The sequence below is a fragment of the Corylus avellana genome, chromosome ca2, assembly GCF_901000735.1.
Source record: "Corylus avellana chromosome ca2, CavTom2PMs-1.0".
In the NCBI taxonomy this organism is placed as follows: Eukaryota; Viridiplantae; Streptophyta; class Magnoliopsida; order Fagales; family Betulaceae; genus Corylus; species Corylus avellana.
This window is the reverse complement of record NC_081542.1, coordinates 4,468,591-4,485,628: the sequence shown is the minus strand read 5'-3', so window position 1 is coordinate 4,485,628 and position 17,038 is coordinate 4,468,591. Positions and strand designations below refer to the sequence as shown.

The window sequence follows — 17,038 nt, the reverse complement described above, 5'->3', positions numbered from 1 at the left end:
GAAGCCAAAATCCACTGGGGCATTTTTTTGCCATTAAAAGCAAGCTCTAATGTCTAGGTTACTTCATAATTGTGATGATATCGAACAGATACAATATCCTCTTTGTTCTAATGGCTCAAACAGTTTGAAAAGACATTAAAGCAATCAATCACGCAGAGTTCTGCATGAAAGCCTTCAACGGTTTCTAAGAAAAACTTCTAATACTACAAATAGAAAAAAGGAAAAATTTTAGGAGAGCTTCGCGGCCAACTTATCTCCAGAACCTCAGGTTCTCTCTCTCCCTTACAGTTCATCCTACAAACACAAAGCACGCCAAAAGAAAAATATCAATGAACAGTGAAAAGACTAAAAATGGTACAGTACACTTCAATTAAGAGGAAAGAAAAAAACCTACATGTTTCTCATCTTCCTTGGTTTCAGCATCGTCTATGCTTTCATCTATTTTGGCTTCAGAGTCGGAATCTTCTGCTGAGTCATCATCGGCATCATCTTCCTCCTCGGCCTGAAAAACAGGTCAGCAGAATTAGGAAAACTGAAAACACTGCAAAACGTATAATTTCCAGAAATCTGAGCGTAGGCTTACATCAGAATCAACTGGATCATCCTTTGATTCCTGGTAAAGAACCAAATTCAGGAGTTAGAAAAGGAGCAAATAAATAAGTAGCAAAAAGACCTAATAAAACCAGTATTGTTGAATGACTCTTCAGCATTCAGTACTTTCATGGGTAAACTTTCCTATAAAAGATAAACAGAGGGTATAGACAAAGTGAGTACCTCCTCCTCTCTCTTCTTCTCTGCTTCGTCAAATGCTGCCTTCTCAGCCTGCAAAATCAATTGATCAATCAGATATCACCTCCAACGGAACAGTTTCTTCTATAGATTCAAAGACTAGAAGAAACGCCCAACTTACATCCTTGTGCTTGGCCCACGTTTCTTCTGCCAGCTGCTTGGCATATTCCGGATCATCAGTAATCAAGACATTGTCAAACAAGGTACCGGATTTCACCTGAAAAATTACACATCTTGCTTGTCAGAATTTAACTTGCATGGAAAAATAAAAGTGCCCGAAAAAAGAAAAAAGAAAAAAGTAAGCATAATAACCTGCCACAGTTCAATGCCGACATACTTCAAATTGGGGTAGACATGGAGATCTGGGTCATCCTTGAACTCTGTTTGCATTAAAAACACCAAGTGTTATTGAATACCATTATCAACTCAACCTCCCTATATGAACTAAAAAGGTGTCACATCATATCATACAAAGAATCGTAGATATTATATTATGCTTATGTTCATGATAAGCAACAAACCTGGGTTGTCAATCAACGGTGCCTTCCACTTGCCGCTGTAGTTGGGGTTCTTAATTTTCTACATGTAGGTGGAGCAAAGTTAAGAAATAGGGGTTTCTAAATCACAACAAACATCATAACTTGTACTAGAATTCTACAAACCTTTGGCTTCCATTCGCCCTTGTACTCAGGGTTGGGGATGGTTGGGGCAGTCCACTCACCATCTTCCTCGTCATCCCAGTCCTCAGGCTGAAACAACGAAACCATCTTATCAGTAACTATACTACTACTTTTGGCCAAGTAAATTGCATTGCACTCGGTAACTACATCATCATTAGAGATGTGTAATATTTTGAAAAGGACAAAGTTTTTCTCCAAATTGGGTTGGAGAAATTTCCTTCAACCTAATCTATAAAAAGGATATGTGTCCCTTAAACATGTGAGATACACATGTTTTTTTAATAGTAAGGACAAAGTTGAAATAAATTTTATTAAAAACTCATGTACATCTCACATATTATTAAAAAAGAGACACATGTCATTTTTATAGACTAAGTTTAAGAAAATTCTTCCAACTCAATTTGGAGGAAAACTTTGTCTTTTGAAAAAGAGGGAGTTCAATGAATACCTTCTTGGCATCAGCATCAGGAATTTCCTTGGGGATGTCATCATAGCCCTGTAATATGTCAAAAGTGTCAGATTCCAAGTACTTCTTTAAAAAACTAAATAGAAAAAAGGGTTTTAAGAATTAGGAAACGCTACCTCTGGCTTCTTGTCTTCAGGATCAGGAATGTACTCTTTGTCATCCCAATCTTCTGGCTGTCAAGCATTAATAAAGTTGGGACAACATCAATATCCAACACCGAATAAGAGAAGCTAAAATAAAACTGATCAGTTGCATGGATAAGTAGTTACTTTCTTGGCCTCAGGATCCTTGATTTTCTTGGGAGGAAGGATACTCCAGTCGCTGTAGACACTCCCAGATTGCTTCTCGACATTGTCAATTAGGATGCTGTATGAGGCATCTGGCTTGAGAATGAATGTATAGACATGAGTGAGTTGATCAGTCTCACATGGAACATCCTTCTTGATCAAGTGATTTGTTTCATTGTAGTGGAGAATAGCATGGACTTTCTTAGTGGTGTAGCCACAGATATCTGGTCCAAACATGATACTGCAGAACAACCAATTATCCGATACCAGATCAGCAACTTTCAACAAGAACATAATTCACAGTGAAAGAGAAATGTCAAATTGTAAGGGAATATGGTATAGACCTGTAAGGGGTATCACCACCAAATTTCTTCTGATCAGTTTCACCACTGAGTAATTTCATGTAGCCACCACCACAGTCAAGTTTCTGCTCATGCTTGACAGAAAACTGGAAGACTAGTGTCTTATCCTTGTTGCTGAATTCAGGGAACTCAGCTGAAATAGCGTAGAATCTGTAGTCTTCACTTGTCTGGATACCTGTTTATAAATCAAATGTCAACATCAAAAGCTTCATATTTTTATTTAGAAACCCGAGAATGAAGCATAATACAAAAATGCCAAAATCAACTCAATGCATCAAGTTGTACTTGTACATATACAAATATCATAAAGTTCAGAACGGTACCTTTATCATTAGGGTCTCCATGCCATTTACCCGCGGTGAAGTTCCATTCCCCAGCCACATTTTCATCTTTCTTCCAATCAGATTTAACCCACCGACTTTCCCATCCATCTTTAGCATTTAACCAAATGATACATGCACATAGAACACTAAGAAGTCAGATTTAAAGTCTAACACTGAAGTTGGTTTCCAAGAAACTAAAAAATCACATAGACTAAAGCCAGATAGTTACATCAGATTCAATCAAAGTGTCAAGCATCCATGGTATATATCCTTGCCCCTTAGATAGATGTGCGGGACCACCCATGGACCCCAACCCATATGTACATGAGAATAGCAATTTACACTCACACACAAGATACCTTCTCCAATTTAGCTGCCGGTTCTCGTTTTCCTTTATGTAAAAGAATGGAATATACAAGATTCAACCGTTAACTTTTCTTTTCCTTCCTTTTCCTAACCGGATTATTCAAAGTGCAACTCAATTCTAGAGAATAGCTTCAAATTGATCAGCGTAGTAATGAATGCACGTTGAGGAAATGTCGCCAAAGATATGATACTAAAAAGTAAAATCTCTGGTACAATTTTCTTATTCATTCAAGGCGCACAAACTCATAGCTCTTCAAATTGCAAGTCTTTCTATGATTATATATCCTTTCCATGTATTTCTATAGCCAAATGCATTACTACACGCGCGCAATAAAACATCTATTAGAAATCCATTATGAGCGTACATGACCTAAGCAATTTTTTTTCAAAGGTTATCGAGCACCGAAACAATAAAAAGAAATGATATAATCACAAATAAACCAACAATTTAGTTTAGAAAGCATAATTTTATACAAAACTAAAACAAATTCAATCAAATCCAACTCCACACATTCACATTGCGATCCGGGATCGTGAACAAAACCACCATTTGACCATTTCCACGACGAGAAAATTCAAAATGGAACCCGAAAATGTCAAAGTTTTTACAGATCTAGTCCAAATTATCACATTCAGACCAAAACCTAAATCCACAACCATCAGATCGAACCGCAAATCCAGACAAAACTCCGATCCTTCACGAATCTTATAGAGTTCTACATTAATTTGAGCATAAATAACCTCCAAAATCTTAATCCGCTAGAATGCAAGCGAATTGCAATGGCATAAAACTCGATCCAAGCACATACATAAACACACACAGAGAGACTAACGAGGAAGATATATATACCGTCAAAGCGTTCTTCGAAGAAAACTTTGGCGGAGGCGATCGCGAGGAGAGAGAGAAGGAACAGAGAGAGAAGGCTAGGGTTTCGAGCCCGAAACGCCATGGCTTTGTGAGAGTGTGAGAGAGAGAGAGGGGGAGTTGGAGCTACAGAGATAAAATGTGAGCTCTGGGGACTATTATAGGTGGTCTACTTGGTTGCTCTCTTCGGGGAGGGCTAAAAATGGCAACTAGTCTGGTAAATGCTGAGGTGGGTAAATTTGGTGGCGTGGACGAGTAACAGAGAGACAGATAAGTTCGGCGTGTCATTGTTGTGACATGGCGGAGTATTATTGGTACGTGCTCGAGTTGTGGTGGTTCTGATTGGATGTGACACGTGGGGTAGTGTATGTGTGACGCGTCTACGTAACTGCCCTCGAATACGAAGGATTTAAGTGGATATCAGACACCCAAGAAGGATGGACACGTGGCACGTGGATACTGGTTGGCACGTCCAGCAGATGACCTTTTATTAGGTTGTTTTAATCTTTTTAAACGTTGGATTCGGTTTGTTTTATTTGGTCCCAAATGGGGTTGAGATTGTGTAGGAGGTATAAAGAATAAATAATAAATTCCCAATTGAAAAAGTTATTAATAAAGTTTGCTTTTAAATTAGGTATGAAATTTTTTTTTAATTTAATTTAATTTATTATTAATTTAATAGATTAAATAAAAATAATAATAATCTATTCTAATTTGGATAAAAACCTTATCTAAATCAATTGATTTAGCTCAACCAAATTTTGCACTTTAAACATAATTTCATGGTAGGCAGCTAAGTGATTAGTGATAGGACATGTGATATGAATGGTAGAAGTTGATGACCATCATATAAAAGGAAGTTGAGGCAACAACTTGCCTAAAAGTCATGCTTGAGACAATGGAGATTTCAAAAGGACACCAGTTGGAATGTATACCCAATTAACCCATGGAGTTGTGTTTGAGCTTACTTATTGTTCCACTCAAAATGGGTAAAAAAAATTCTATTGCTTTTTGAAGGGTGTTTTATGAGATGACTTTTAAGTATCTATTGGTGTGTCTGAAACACTCTGATTGGCTTGAAATTCATTCAAATAAGAATATACTGCAATGGGATCGTAATTATTTTTAAGTAAATTTCCAACCGTAAAAAATTGCTTGGCGGAGAAAACTAGGATCCTTTGGCTGGTGACTTGTGGTGCAGATGAAAATGTAGTTAAAAAAGAAAAGAAAAAGGGAACAATGTGGAAAAGGTCATCCTTCCTAAGGGTGCGGGTGACAAGTAAAATGGCGTTTTTTTTAGTGGGATTGTGATTGGGTAAAAGACAAACTTAGGAAGGTTACCGAAGTCTTCCAAGTGGGCCGGCACTCGTTGTGTTCTTAGCGCTTATGGATGCTTAGATTGGAAGTTACTCTACTCGATAGTCCAAATCTCGTTGGATCCTCTCAATTTAAAATGAATGGGGTATTATTTGTTTCATTATTATTACCATTTTAAAGTTGTTGTATTTAATAGTCTTAATATTAGTTTTTTTTTTTTTTAATAAATAAATAATGTGAATTCATCTATACAGTTACATGCTCAAACTTTAAATCATGATCATAAAATAAGTATTATTTATTTTATTTAAAATAGAGATGATTATTGTCCGTTAAAACTTTTTTTTTTTTTTTTTTTTTTTACATGTTCACATAAGGAGAGGGGGAGATAGATCTGAACTAATGACACCCGCTTCGTTTAAAGTATAGGCTAAGGTCACTTAAATTGTTGTACCAAATCCCTTAAATTCATGAATGCTTTAACATTCTCATAGAGTCTTCTATTATTTCCTTCATTAGAACCAGAGGTGGAAAAGACCCTCTCCCATATCCTTTACCTTCATTCAATTTGTGTCTTGGATTTATGTTTGTTGTGTTTTGTTGTTTTTTTTTTTTGGTATTTATCTCCTCGAGCTACTCTTGTTTGATATTTTTGTGGAGATTGCTTCATCAACCGGAGATCGGTTCTCCCCTACAGTAGATCCAGATGGGAATTCAGTGCCTCTCTTTCAACAGCCTCCTTTCGGAGGGTGTTGTTGCTTCAAAGCTAGTCAAATCTTTGGCTTGCTTAAAACACCACTTTGATGGTGCCATTTCTTGGTCTGTTGACCAAGATCCAGAGGACCGGGCCAATTTTGGCCCATTTCCTATTTGTTTGTATTTTCTGCATTGTATTGCTGTTTTGGGTTTGTTGTTGGGGAGCCCTACCCCTTTTTGGTTTTTTAGTCATGTACCCTATCCTTATTTGCTTAAAAACAAAAAAAAAGGAAAAAAAAAAATTATTCATTCATATTATTTTCAAATTGACTATTGAATTTGTATGAGTTCAAATGAGTCTTACATATTTAATAGTGAATTTAAAATGCTATTTTTCTGTCTCTTAAATTTAAAAAAATTATATTTTTTTATGAGGCATGTTACTTATTATTTTTTCAATCATCTTTCAACTATCTCTTTTTGCAAATTTGTAGACTCAGATGGGTTATACACAAATTTAATGGTAGATTCACTCATTCATTGTACAAAGATGTGTAAAAATGGTATAAATAATAATTTTTATCATTTTTTTTTTCTTTTAATCTCAGTGTGAGTCCTACATATTTAATAAATTTGAAAAGGAGATGAACGGAAGATTAAGGAATAACAAATCTTTGTATCGACTGCATATAAAACTATACGATTGTAAAGCTTTCGGCCAACAATATTTATCTTTTTTCAATATTGCCTTTTCACGTGTTTACCGTAAAAGCTAATGAACATTCGTCGCTTTGACATAATTTTTAGTTGTATACCTAACTTTCTGTACGAAACAAGTTTACGAGGTCACATTTTTGTTTCTAAAGGCAATTGTGTTTATTATTATTATTATGATAGATCTACTGTCTACATGATCATAGAATAATAATGAAACCTATCATAATCAAGATTAGCTTGGGTCAATTTTATATAATTTTTTAATTTTTAAGAGATAACTGATGATTTAATATAATACCAGAGCATACTAGACTTACATGTAAAAAGTATTAAACTAGCCCTTCAGCGCCTACGATTCCCACTGTTTAAGTCCTTTATGTGCAACTCCTAGCGGATAGGTACTATTATGGTCACGCCCAAGTAAGATAGCCACAATTAGTCACTACGACCTACCATTTAAAAAAAAAACAAAAAAAAAAAAAAAATCTTAGCCATTTAAGAATGATTGCACATATATGGCTATAACTTTCCCTATGATAGGGCATTACAATTTACATGGTGTGGCCTTGACCAGGACATAAGAGACTTAAAAAGAGAGATTTTAACACCTAAATTTCACATTAGGAAGATGAGTAATCTACATAAAATAAGTAAATTATAAAGATACTTATAAATACTAAGAGTCTGTTTGAAATTGCGTTTGAAAAATAGAGCTTTTTAAGCTTTTGCACTTTTGCCAAAAATGCATTTTGACAATTTTTTCGGCTTTTTTGACACTTAAAAACGCTTTTAAATTTTTTACCAAACGACTACTTTCTTTAAGCGAAATTTTTGAGTATTAAACGCACTTTTAGGCCATTCCAACGCAATTTCAAATAGACCCCAAGTCTCACATTAATTTCTTATTAGTTAAGACTGAGCTTTATAAGTGATTTTAAAGAAGCGTCAAATTAACCGATCGCTTAAGAATAAAACTGATAAGGGGAAAACTGAGTACAATATACATATTTAGCACAGTTTTTATCAACTGTAAAATTTTGAAGTAAAGCCGCATAGTTTTTTCATTTACATCTGGAAGCTACTAATTACAACAATAAGGCCACCAACTTTAGTGCTCCCGTACTGAACATAAATTACCATGGTTAAACTGAGCATAGAGCAGCTCCATTTTAAAACCACTTGAAGATTAAGCCCCCATGAGTTGCAAAGAATGGAGCAAACACCAAGGACTCCACTGCCATGAGCTTGATGAGGATGTTGAGTGAAGGGCCAGATGTGTCCTTAAGAGGATCTCCAATTGTGTCGCCTATGACAGCTGCCTTGTGAGCATCTGATCCCTTGGGACCTAGTGCTTTTGCATGTTCATTGCCACCAGCCTGCAAGTAAACCACATCAATGCAGGAAAATCAAAATCCTAACTCAAAGTTTTGATGCATAGAGAGCTCCCCTGCTCTAAAACCATCATATATTTAGCTAATACGAGACAAAAATCACGTCCAACAGCTTCTCTTCTCCGTATTTTGCTTTTAGATTAGCTATTTTTGGGCAAGCGCTATAGCTCTATCCTTTCTCTCTTGGTGGACATTGAAAATCTGTTCGAGTTTGTATTAAAAGAGTAGTAGGTAAAGTAAAAAATGGTGCTTTTAGATTAGCTAAAATGCATAACATTGCTGGAGATGCTCTTACCTCTATGTATTTCTTTGCATTATCCCATGCGCCACCTGTGTTGGAAGCTGAGATGGCAACCTAGAAGGAAAATCATAAAATAGAATGCTCGTTAAATACTAAGGATTGCAATGGAGGGAAAATGACAATATATAAAAGACACTGTTAGGGATGAATCTGGTATCATGAGAAACTTAAGTGCTCGACAAAAACAAGAAAATATCAAGCAAACGAATTAGGGGATCTGACAAATATGAACAACCAGAAAAGAAACTGACAAATTTGTGAAGTAATCGAAGTAGAAGCGGCAACAAAACTACGTCAAAATATTAAAACAAATTATCAACAGCTGAAAGCAAATGTTTTCTGTATTTTTAAGGGTGATGGTAAGGCAGGTGGACAAAGACAAACAAAATGCATCCACCCTAGTAGGAGGAGGAACAGGTATCATAGCATACCTGCACACCAGAAACAAGTGAACCAGCAAGAACCCCAGCAAGAGTTTCCACTCCAAAGAAGGTTCCAGCAATAAGTGGAGTAAGCATGACCAAAGCACCAGGTGGGATCATTTCCCTTAGAGAAGCATCGGTAGAGATCTTGACACAAGTTGCATAGTCTGGTTTTGCTCTTCCTTCCATGAGGCCAGGAATGGTATTGAACTGTCGGCGAACCTCTTCAACCATTTTGAGAGCTGCACTTCCCACGCTCTTCATTGTCATGGCTGAAAACCAGTATGGCAGCATGGCTCCCACAATCAACCCAATGAAGACCTTTGGAGTCAACACATCAACAGTATTGATGCCTGCTCTGCTCACAAAGGCACCAAACAAAGCAAGGGAAACAAGAGCAGCTGATCCAATAGCAAAACCCTGACACATAAAGGCATAACGCCAACAATTTAGTTGAGGTTGACTTGAGACCTTAAAGTGGAAGCAAGTCTTGTGGAAAACCCCTAGAGTTGAAGTTATGACGCAACACTTTGTTAGCAGTGAAAAATGAACAACCAGGTAAAAAAAAAAAAAAATCACCTTCCCAATAGCAGCAGTAGTATTTCCAGCAGCATCTAAAGCATCAGTTCTTTCACGGATCTCATGGCTCATACCGGCCATTTCTGCAATCCCACCAGCATTGTCACTTATGGGGCCATACGCATCAATTGCAAGACCAGTGGCAATAGTGCTGAGCATCCCTAAAGCAGCAACAGAAATTCCATACATAGCAGCCAAGCTAAAGCTCACATAAATGGCAATGGCAATGGAAAATATGGGAATGATGACAGATTTGTATCCCAGAGCCAATCCAAAAATCACATTTGTTGCAGCACCCGTCCTGCAAGAATCTGCCACATCCTGCACTGGGCTGCAATATTTGAACAAGGTAATAAGCCTCACAATTGCAAGTTGATGGTTATAATGCATACAAAGCATACACAAAGGCATTTATGCTATGAGACAGTGTTGTGCAGCAAATTGTTGAGATTGAACGAGGTCATTTAAACTTGTTATAATAGTTGATGCTCTCATTGCCGGTTATAAATAGAAGGAATAGATCACAAAGTGATTAGGGATCACATTTATCTACATACCATAAATTGTTGTTGCACTAGATCCATAAACATTTAAAAAATTATGATATTTCATTTTGATTCTGAGCCACCATGAGTTAACCTCTAGGCATGTTCAATTCTAAGGACTGCTATGACATCTTAATCATGATATCTTTGTAGGAACCAAAATCTGAAAGGCCCGCATAATGAATCAAATTTGATTGGCAAGTGCAAAGCATAGAATGCCACATGCCTGCAGCATTGGCAGGAAGACTGGATCAAATTATCACCAAATGAAAATGAATCAAGATTGAGATCATATGCAGCAGTGCCGAAGAAAGTATAAGCATTAAATTAAAACCTGAAGAAAATAACAAACCTGTAAGCATTGCTAGTATAATACTCTGTAGTGTATCCAATAGCAAGTCCTGCCCACAAGCCAATTGAAACACAGAAGAAAAGATGCCTGCAGTCACAAATAATTTAATAAATGAGACAAAATCTCTTGAGGAATACACCAATTGTGGCCAAGGACAGAAGAAGGGGCACTGCTGGGAGGAGGCATACCAGTTCTTTACAGCCTTGGTGGTCCCAAAGTTAAAGAGAGTAAATTCTGATGGCAAAGCAAAGAAGCTGACCATGGCAATACCAGCAGTCATCAAGACAGTTGAGATAACAAGTTGTTTCTTCAAGGATGGCTCAATCTCACTCACATTCTTAATCTCAAACAGATCAGTTGCAAAAATCGTTGTTATTAAGCAAACCACAATCCCCATTGAACTTATAATCAGAGGATAGGACATGGCTGTGTAGTCATGAGTGGTACCGAAGGATGATATTGATGCAACAAAGAGTGCTGCACAGGATGATTCAGCATACGATCCAAACAGGTCAGAACCCATTCCGGCAATGTCTCCTACATTGTCACCCACATTGTCCGCAATAACCTAAAAGAAAGTAACATAAAAATTTATTCAAACTGACCAATAATGGCTCTACTAAGTATGATCAACAGGTAAGGAATCTGGAAACTATAAGCATCCGGAATATGGGAAGTTACTGCTAAATAAGTAAGTAAAGATACAACAGTTGATATGTGGAAATACAAATAAACATCTTAGGAACCAGGAAAAAAACATATGTGTTTACTCTTCACTCGTTCTGAGATTCTGATAATTCTATCCGCGTATTGAATAAGTTGGGAAACAAAAACTATGCATGTTAAGATCATGTATGCACATCAATAAAGGAGGACATTTAGAGAAATATGGAGGCTTTGGTCATAATCATTCAAACAAACAGAACAGAAGAATAGAAATTTACAGCTGGGTTACGCGGATCATCTTCAGGAATATTCCTCTCAACTTTTCCGACAAGATCAGCGCCAACATCAGCTGCCTTTGTATATATACCACCCCCAACTCTTCCAAAAAGTGCCATTGAAGAACCTCCAAGTCCATAACCAGTGATAGATTCATAAAGTCCTTCCCAGTCATCCCCATAGTACATCTTAAATAAATTGATGGAGACCCACAGCACCAAAAGGCCGTTGGCAGCAAGAAGGAAACCCATCACAGCACCAGAGCGAAAAGCTGTAATGAATGCCTTCCCAACACCCTTCCTTGCTTGCAGAGTTGTTCTAGCATTGGCATAGGTAGCAATCTTCATCCCAAGAAAACCAGAAAGGACTGACGTAAGAGCCCCAAGCAAGAATGCAATGGTGCTAAAGAAGGCATTAGCCAAGGCTGGTTTACAAATATTCCCTTTGTTGTAAGTGCAAGGTTCACTTTTGGTACTGAATCCTGTAACTGAACCAAGGAAGAGGAATATGATGATACCAAATACTCCCGTGAAGATACCAAGATACCTATACTCGGTGAACAGAAATGAGGTCGCCCCTGAGAACATGAGACAGATCCAAGTAAGATCAAATTATATAAGGATATGGTGACATTATCCATGTCGAACAAAATGGCAGACCAATTTCATACTCTTATGATAACTTGAAATTCAAGATTGCTACTGCATTCTACATGCATCAATTATATCTGCATGTCACTCTAGTGCATCAACATAAGAAGGGTCCAAACTCCAGAGTACAGTACAATGTTTGAGAGAAAAATACAGTAGGGAATCAACATATCACATATCATAAAATTACAGAACTTTCTTAGCCTTTCTTCTTTTATGTTCACTCGCACATGCCTCTCACTTGCATCTAGCTGTGTCAATGCCTCACATATGCAAGTAGTTGCGTTTTTTGCACCTATCCAAGACTATTTTGTCATATGAAACTTGAGTTTTAGAGAGAGAGTATTAGAATATTAATTTAAATGATTTATGTCCACAATTTCCTATCGGCTTAACCTTTTGGAATAAGTAACAATTTAATATGGTATTAGAGCAGAGGTTATGAGTTCAAACCTTGACTCCACAATTTACCCAATTTCAGTTAAATATTTCATCTGATTCATCTCCTAAGCGCTTTCCTTTTATACTTCTTGTGCATTAGGGTTGCGCCCCTTTGGTGGGGTTTTCGGGTGTTTTTTAGGGTTCCTTTTGTGGGCTTTTGTGGGTGTGCTTTGGGGTTTCTTCTTGTAGAGCTTTTTCTTCTCTTTTTCTTTTTCAATAAAACTCCTTATTACCTATCCAAAAAAAAAAAAAAAAAAATTCATGTGTTGGGGCTCACTTGTTAAGGAAGAATTTGAGCTCATACGTGAGAATGAGTATTAGAATATTAATTAACATGATAAAGTCTACCATTTCATATAAGCTTAAGCTCTTCGGATAAGTGGTGATTTAACCGAGAGAGAGAAAACCCCAAAAAGTTTTGAAATTTATGAGAAAATAAATACTTTGTATCATTATCATCATCTTTTTTGTGTCATGAACGTAAAAAATAAGACAAATTAGGAATTTCCTCTTGAAAGAAACATATATGGTTTTTGAAAATTTCATGGGACCCATCTCAGATATATAATCCAAATGAAAGTATGGCAATGGCATCTTCAAAAACTAGTCATTCTTGGCACATGAATCACAGGGGATGACAAAAAAAAAAAAGGGGGTTATCAGCGCAGTGTTGCAATAGAATTCTCAAAACCATAAAAAGCTATGAGAATAATCTGATAGAGGATTTTACAGAAATTTGATAAGAGGGGTTTATGAGTATTATCATCTCATTAGGTACAGTGGCAACTACCACGTGAACAGAAAATAGAAGACCATGGGGCTAATTACTAAGTAGACCCTAACAGTGAAACAAATATCATCACCCCAGCCATAGGTTCTTGCTCCTAGGTGTTAAAAGTTACAGATAGAAAACCTACATGTTAACAACATCATATGATGGGCCACCAGGAAAAAATTAATTAATTAATTAAATGATGGATTCAACCCTGTTCAACAGTGACAAATGAATCTTCATGCTTACCATCATGAAAATAGAAAATCACTAAATTTTGAACTTATTTTATACCTCATGTTTAAACCCACTTTGATTGATTTATTGATTGATTCATCCAAAATACAAAATAAAAAGAAAATTTTAAAAAGCTGCCACAAACAATATATCATAATTCTAGTATTTGCTTTGATAGACATAGCTCGATGCTAAAGATCTGCTTAAATCCTAGTTTCCAAATTTTCCTTTAATTGTTTTTTGTGAGTTGTGAGGCTTGTATGCGCTTTTCAAACGAATTCGCTTAGTCTCAATGATCAGTTCAACAAAGGTGACATATATAGGTGATAAAAGGGATGAAAAATATGATCATAATAGCTAGTTCTTGAAACATGAATGAATTACTCAGAGGTCATCTACAGGAAGAACTCATTTTTTGCTTAAAAAACATAGAAAAAGAAGGCAGATCTATTTATACACAATTCAAACAGCTATCTGGAAAAGGAGAAAAAAGAAGGGGGTGGGGGACTAAACACAAAAAATGAAAAGATACAAAAAGAAGTTCAGAATTTTAAAACTTAATATGTCAATCACAAAAAATTCCAAAGAAGTCGGCAGTAAAAAATTCCTGAGTTCAGCTAAACAATCCCAATGTATAACAGACAAGAAGAGAGAATAAACAACTTAAAATAGTAATTCACATATACCACAACTATAAAACCTTTCTCCTTTTTTTTTCTCTTCCCCTATGACAAAATGAAACTCATCATCTTCAATTAAATAACATAATAACACACCAAAAAAAAAAGCAACACAGGGATATATATCTTTGTCCCATAATACAAGGCAGAAAAATAACAAACAAAAACACAACCAGAGACCTCAATCACCAAGAGCTCAACCAGAACATAACACAAAACACAACAAACTAGAAATATACAATGGGGGAGAGAGAGAGAGAGAGGGAGGGAGCTCACCAACAGATATGGCATTTTGAATTTCAGCAACCTTGACAGAAACCTCAAAGTTGTCAACACCCTCCTCAAACTCTCCTGCATCAATCAAACTGTCTTTATACCCATTATAATCACTAGCTTCACCAGAAACCCTGACCTTGGAGACCAAGAACCACTGAACCAAAGCAAACACAAGCCCAATCAAGGCGGCCGCAGGTATCAGAACCTGTGTAAGACCCTCACTCAGCAAAGCCATAACAAAAACAAACAAATGCCCCAATGATTTCTTGAGCTGTCTTTGGCAAATATGGCTAAAACCAGTACTGGGATTTTAAAGTACAGCCTCTGAGGCTCTGAGCTGAAACCTACAAACCCAGAGAGTGCATTATCCTGAAGTTATCCCAGTGGCCCATGCATGGCATTTGGAAGAATATGGATTTGAATGACTGTTGGGACTCAGCAAGATTCTTCCTTTCCTTGGATTTTGTAAACTGGTTGTTTTGATTAGCAGGTAGGAGTTATTTCCCACTGCAATCTTTATCCAATGGGACTATTTTTTTTCTCAGTGATGGATGTACTTGGACAAGTCAGCATTAGATAGATGGGACAAAGACAGAAGCCAATAATTACTTCTCAATTAAGGCTTCACAGGTAATGGGAAACTGGAATAGTTCTTACAGCAGATATTTTTGTATACACTTTCATTAATCCCAACTTTCATCAATATTTTCTCTAGTATAACAATCATTTGTTCTTCAAACTCTTTTGTAGCTTCTATTCAAGAAAATTTCTACTTTTTTTTTTTTTTTTTTTTTATGGTTTATTGGGAAGTGTTGAATGTTTAATGTAAAATGTGATGTATAATCATATTCTTTAATAGTTTATCTATCTATATCATACCTACCAATTGAATGCCGTTCATATGGGGTAGATCTATCTTCAAAACTTCCAGAAGATATATATATACGAGTCAATCAATAGCACCACCTAAAACGTTTCCTTTTTCCATTTTCTGATATCAAATCAGAATGGAACATTTTCATTTTTTTTTTTATTAGGCAAAAATCAGCTGGTGGCCATTTCTATAATCAACTTTTTTTGGCCCTTAATTATATTGCCCGGTTCAAGTCCGGGCAGAGAGTTAGAATATTCTAAATTGGAAGTAATTGGCCAAGTTTGAACCAAATTCTTTGTCTTTTTACTATATAGATATAGATATCGATATAGATAGATAGATAGATGTATGGTTGGAAACTTTTATTATTATTTATATAGATAGATAGATAAATAAATAAATATATGGTTGGGAAAATTCTATTATTATTATTGTTTTGTGTGACAATCCGTATTGATCTAATGAAAGTGAGAGCCCTTAAGGCCCCTATGAAAATGAAAGAACCAACCGTTTACGAAGGAAAAATGTATGTACTCAAAATAATGGCATCTCCAATTATAACTATAAAAGATCTCTCTCTCTCTCTCTCTCTCTCTCTCTATATATATATATATATATATATATATATATATGAGCCGTGATTCAGAGCACACCATGCAGCAAAATTTTTTTTAAAATATTTTAATAAAAATAAATAAATAAATTTGCCCGCGTGCTGTGCTATTTATCTTCACCCTATATATATATATATATATATATTAGTGAAGGTGGCTCTCAAATCATCTACGGAGGAAATTTGAATAAAATATTATTTATAGTTTGTTTGAGTATGTGTTTGAGAGACTTAAAAATACATTTAACTTATTTCGAAAATTTTGTCCCAATAGTTTAATCGGCTAATCATGCCTAATGAGCAGAGGTCACTAGTCATTTGAAGAAAAAAGTATTACATTTTTTTTTTTTTTACTTAATAACTATATTTTTCAAACGCAATCTCAAGCATGTTTCAAGTGTTATTTCATAATATTGTAATCTCACAAGTTGTATGATTTGATTTTTCTTAATGATAGCTTAGAATTTCACTTTAAAAAATAAATAAAAAATTAAATGTATGATTAGGATAATATTTTATATATATATATATATATATAAGGGAAAGTTTTACTTTAAAACTTGATGAATTTGTCTCTTTCAATAAAATTGGTTTTAAATTGTTAAACTGTTTCAATTTTATATATTGCAACTTGCAAGGAAAAGTTAGTATGGGCCATGGCTCATTAAATTTAGGATAGAAAAAAAAGAAGTGTTCATTAAATTCCCGAAAGCACCACGTGTTCTGCATTTATTGGAGCTCAGGGAACCACGTTAAAGTCTCTGCTTTTTTTGTTTTTAATAATATCTTTTCCTCGAGGTGTGTTTTTTTTGTTGGGTATCTTGTTCTGGAAGTTAATAAAATGAAAAAAGTATGATATAAAATATGTGAAGAAGATGAGGTTACCACGGCATTCATGCCCTTTCCCATTTACACGTCTAGACCTACTTTCCAACCTACTAATAACAAAATTATTTTTTAATTTACAAGGTTGATATAGTAGTCTCAATTAATTTCTGTTAAAAAAAATTAAAAATTAATTAAGACTATCACATCACCATTCTAAGATAATTGTAAAATAAAATGTAGTATATAGTATATAGTATTATTATTATA

At 35.5% G+C, this 17,038-nt stretch overlaps 2 protein-coding genes across 2 annotated transcripts; both read right to left on the bottom strand.

Annotated features, from left to right (window-relative positions):
- Positions 1–4,275, bottom strand: LOC132170861 (calreticulin). The gene is made up of 14 exons (XM_059581993.1): positions 4,124–4,275; positions 2,908–3,015; positions 2,567–2,759; positions 2,205–2,463; positions 2,052–2,108; positions 1,918–1,965; positions 1,452–1,538; positions 1,311–1,368; positions 1,102–1,169; positions 911–1,006; positions 775–822; positions 584–613; positions 395–502; positions 1–294 (listed from the first exon to the last, which is right to left on the bottom strand). Exons 1-14 carry the CDS (start codon positions 4,221–4,223, stop codon positions 283–285), a joined length of 1,272 nt encoding a protein of 423 aa, XP_059437976.1. The 5' UTR covers positions 4,224–4,275; the 3' UTR covers positions 1–282.
- Positions 4,276–7,858: 3,583 nt separating this feature from the next.
- LOC132171275 (pyrophosphate-energized vacuolar membrane proton pump-like) lies at positions 7,859–14,934 on the bottom strand. Its single transcript, XM_059582558.1, has 8 exons — positions 14,457–14,934; positions 11,403–11,977; positions 10,647–11,026; positions 10,459–10,545; positions 9,562–9,892; positions 8,992–9,402; positions 8,555–8,614; positions 7,859–8,244 (listed from the first exon to the last, which is right to left on the bottom strand). Exons 1-8 carry the CDS (start codon positions 14,689–14,691, stop codon positions 8,038–8,040), a joined length of 2,286 nt encoding a protein of 761 aa, XP_059438541.1. The 5' UTR covers positions 14,692–14,934; the 3' UTR covers positions 7,859–8,037.
- Between the last annotated feature and the right edge of the window lie 2,104 nt (positions 14,935–17,038).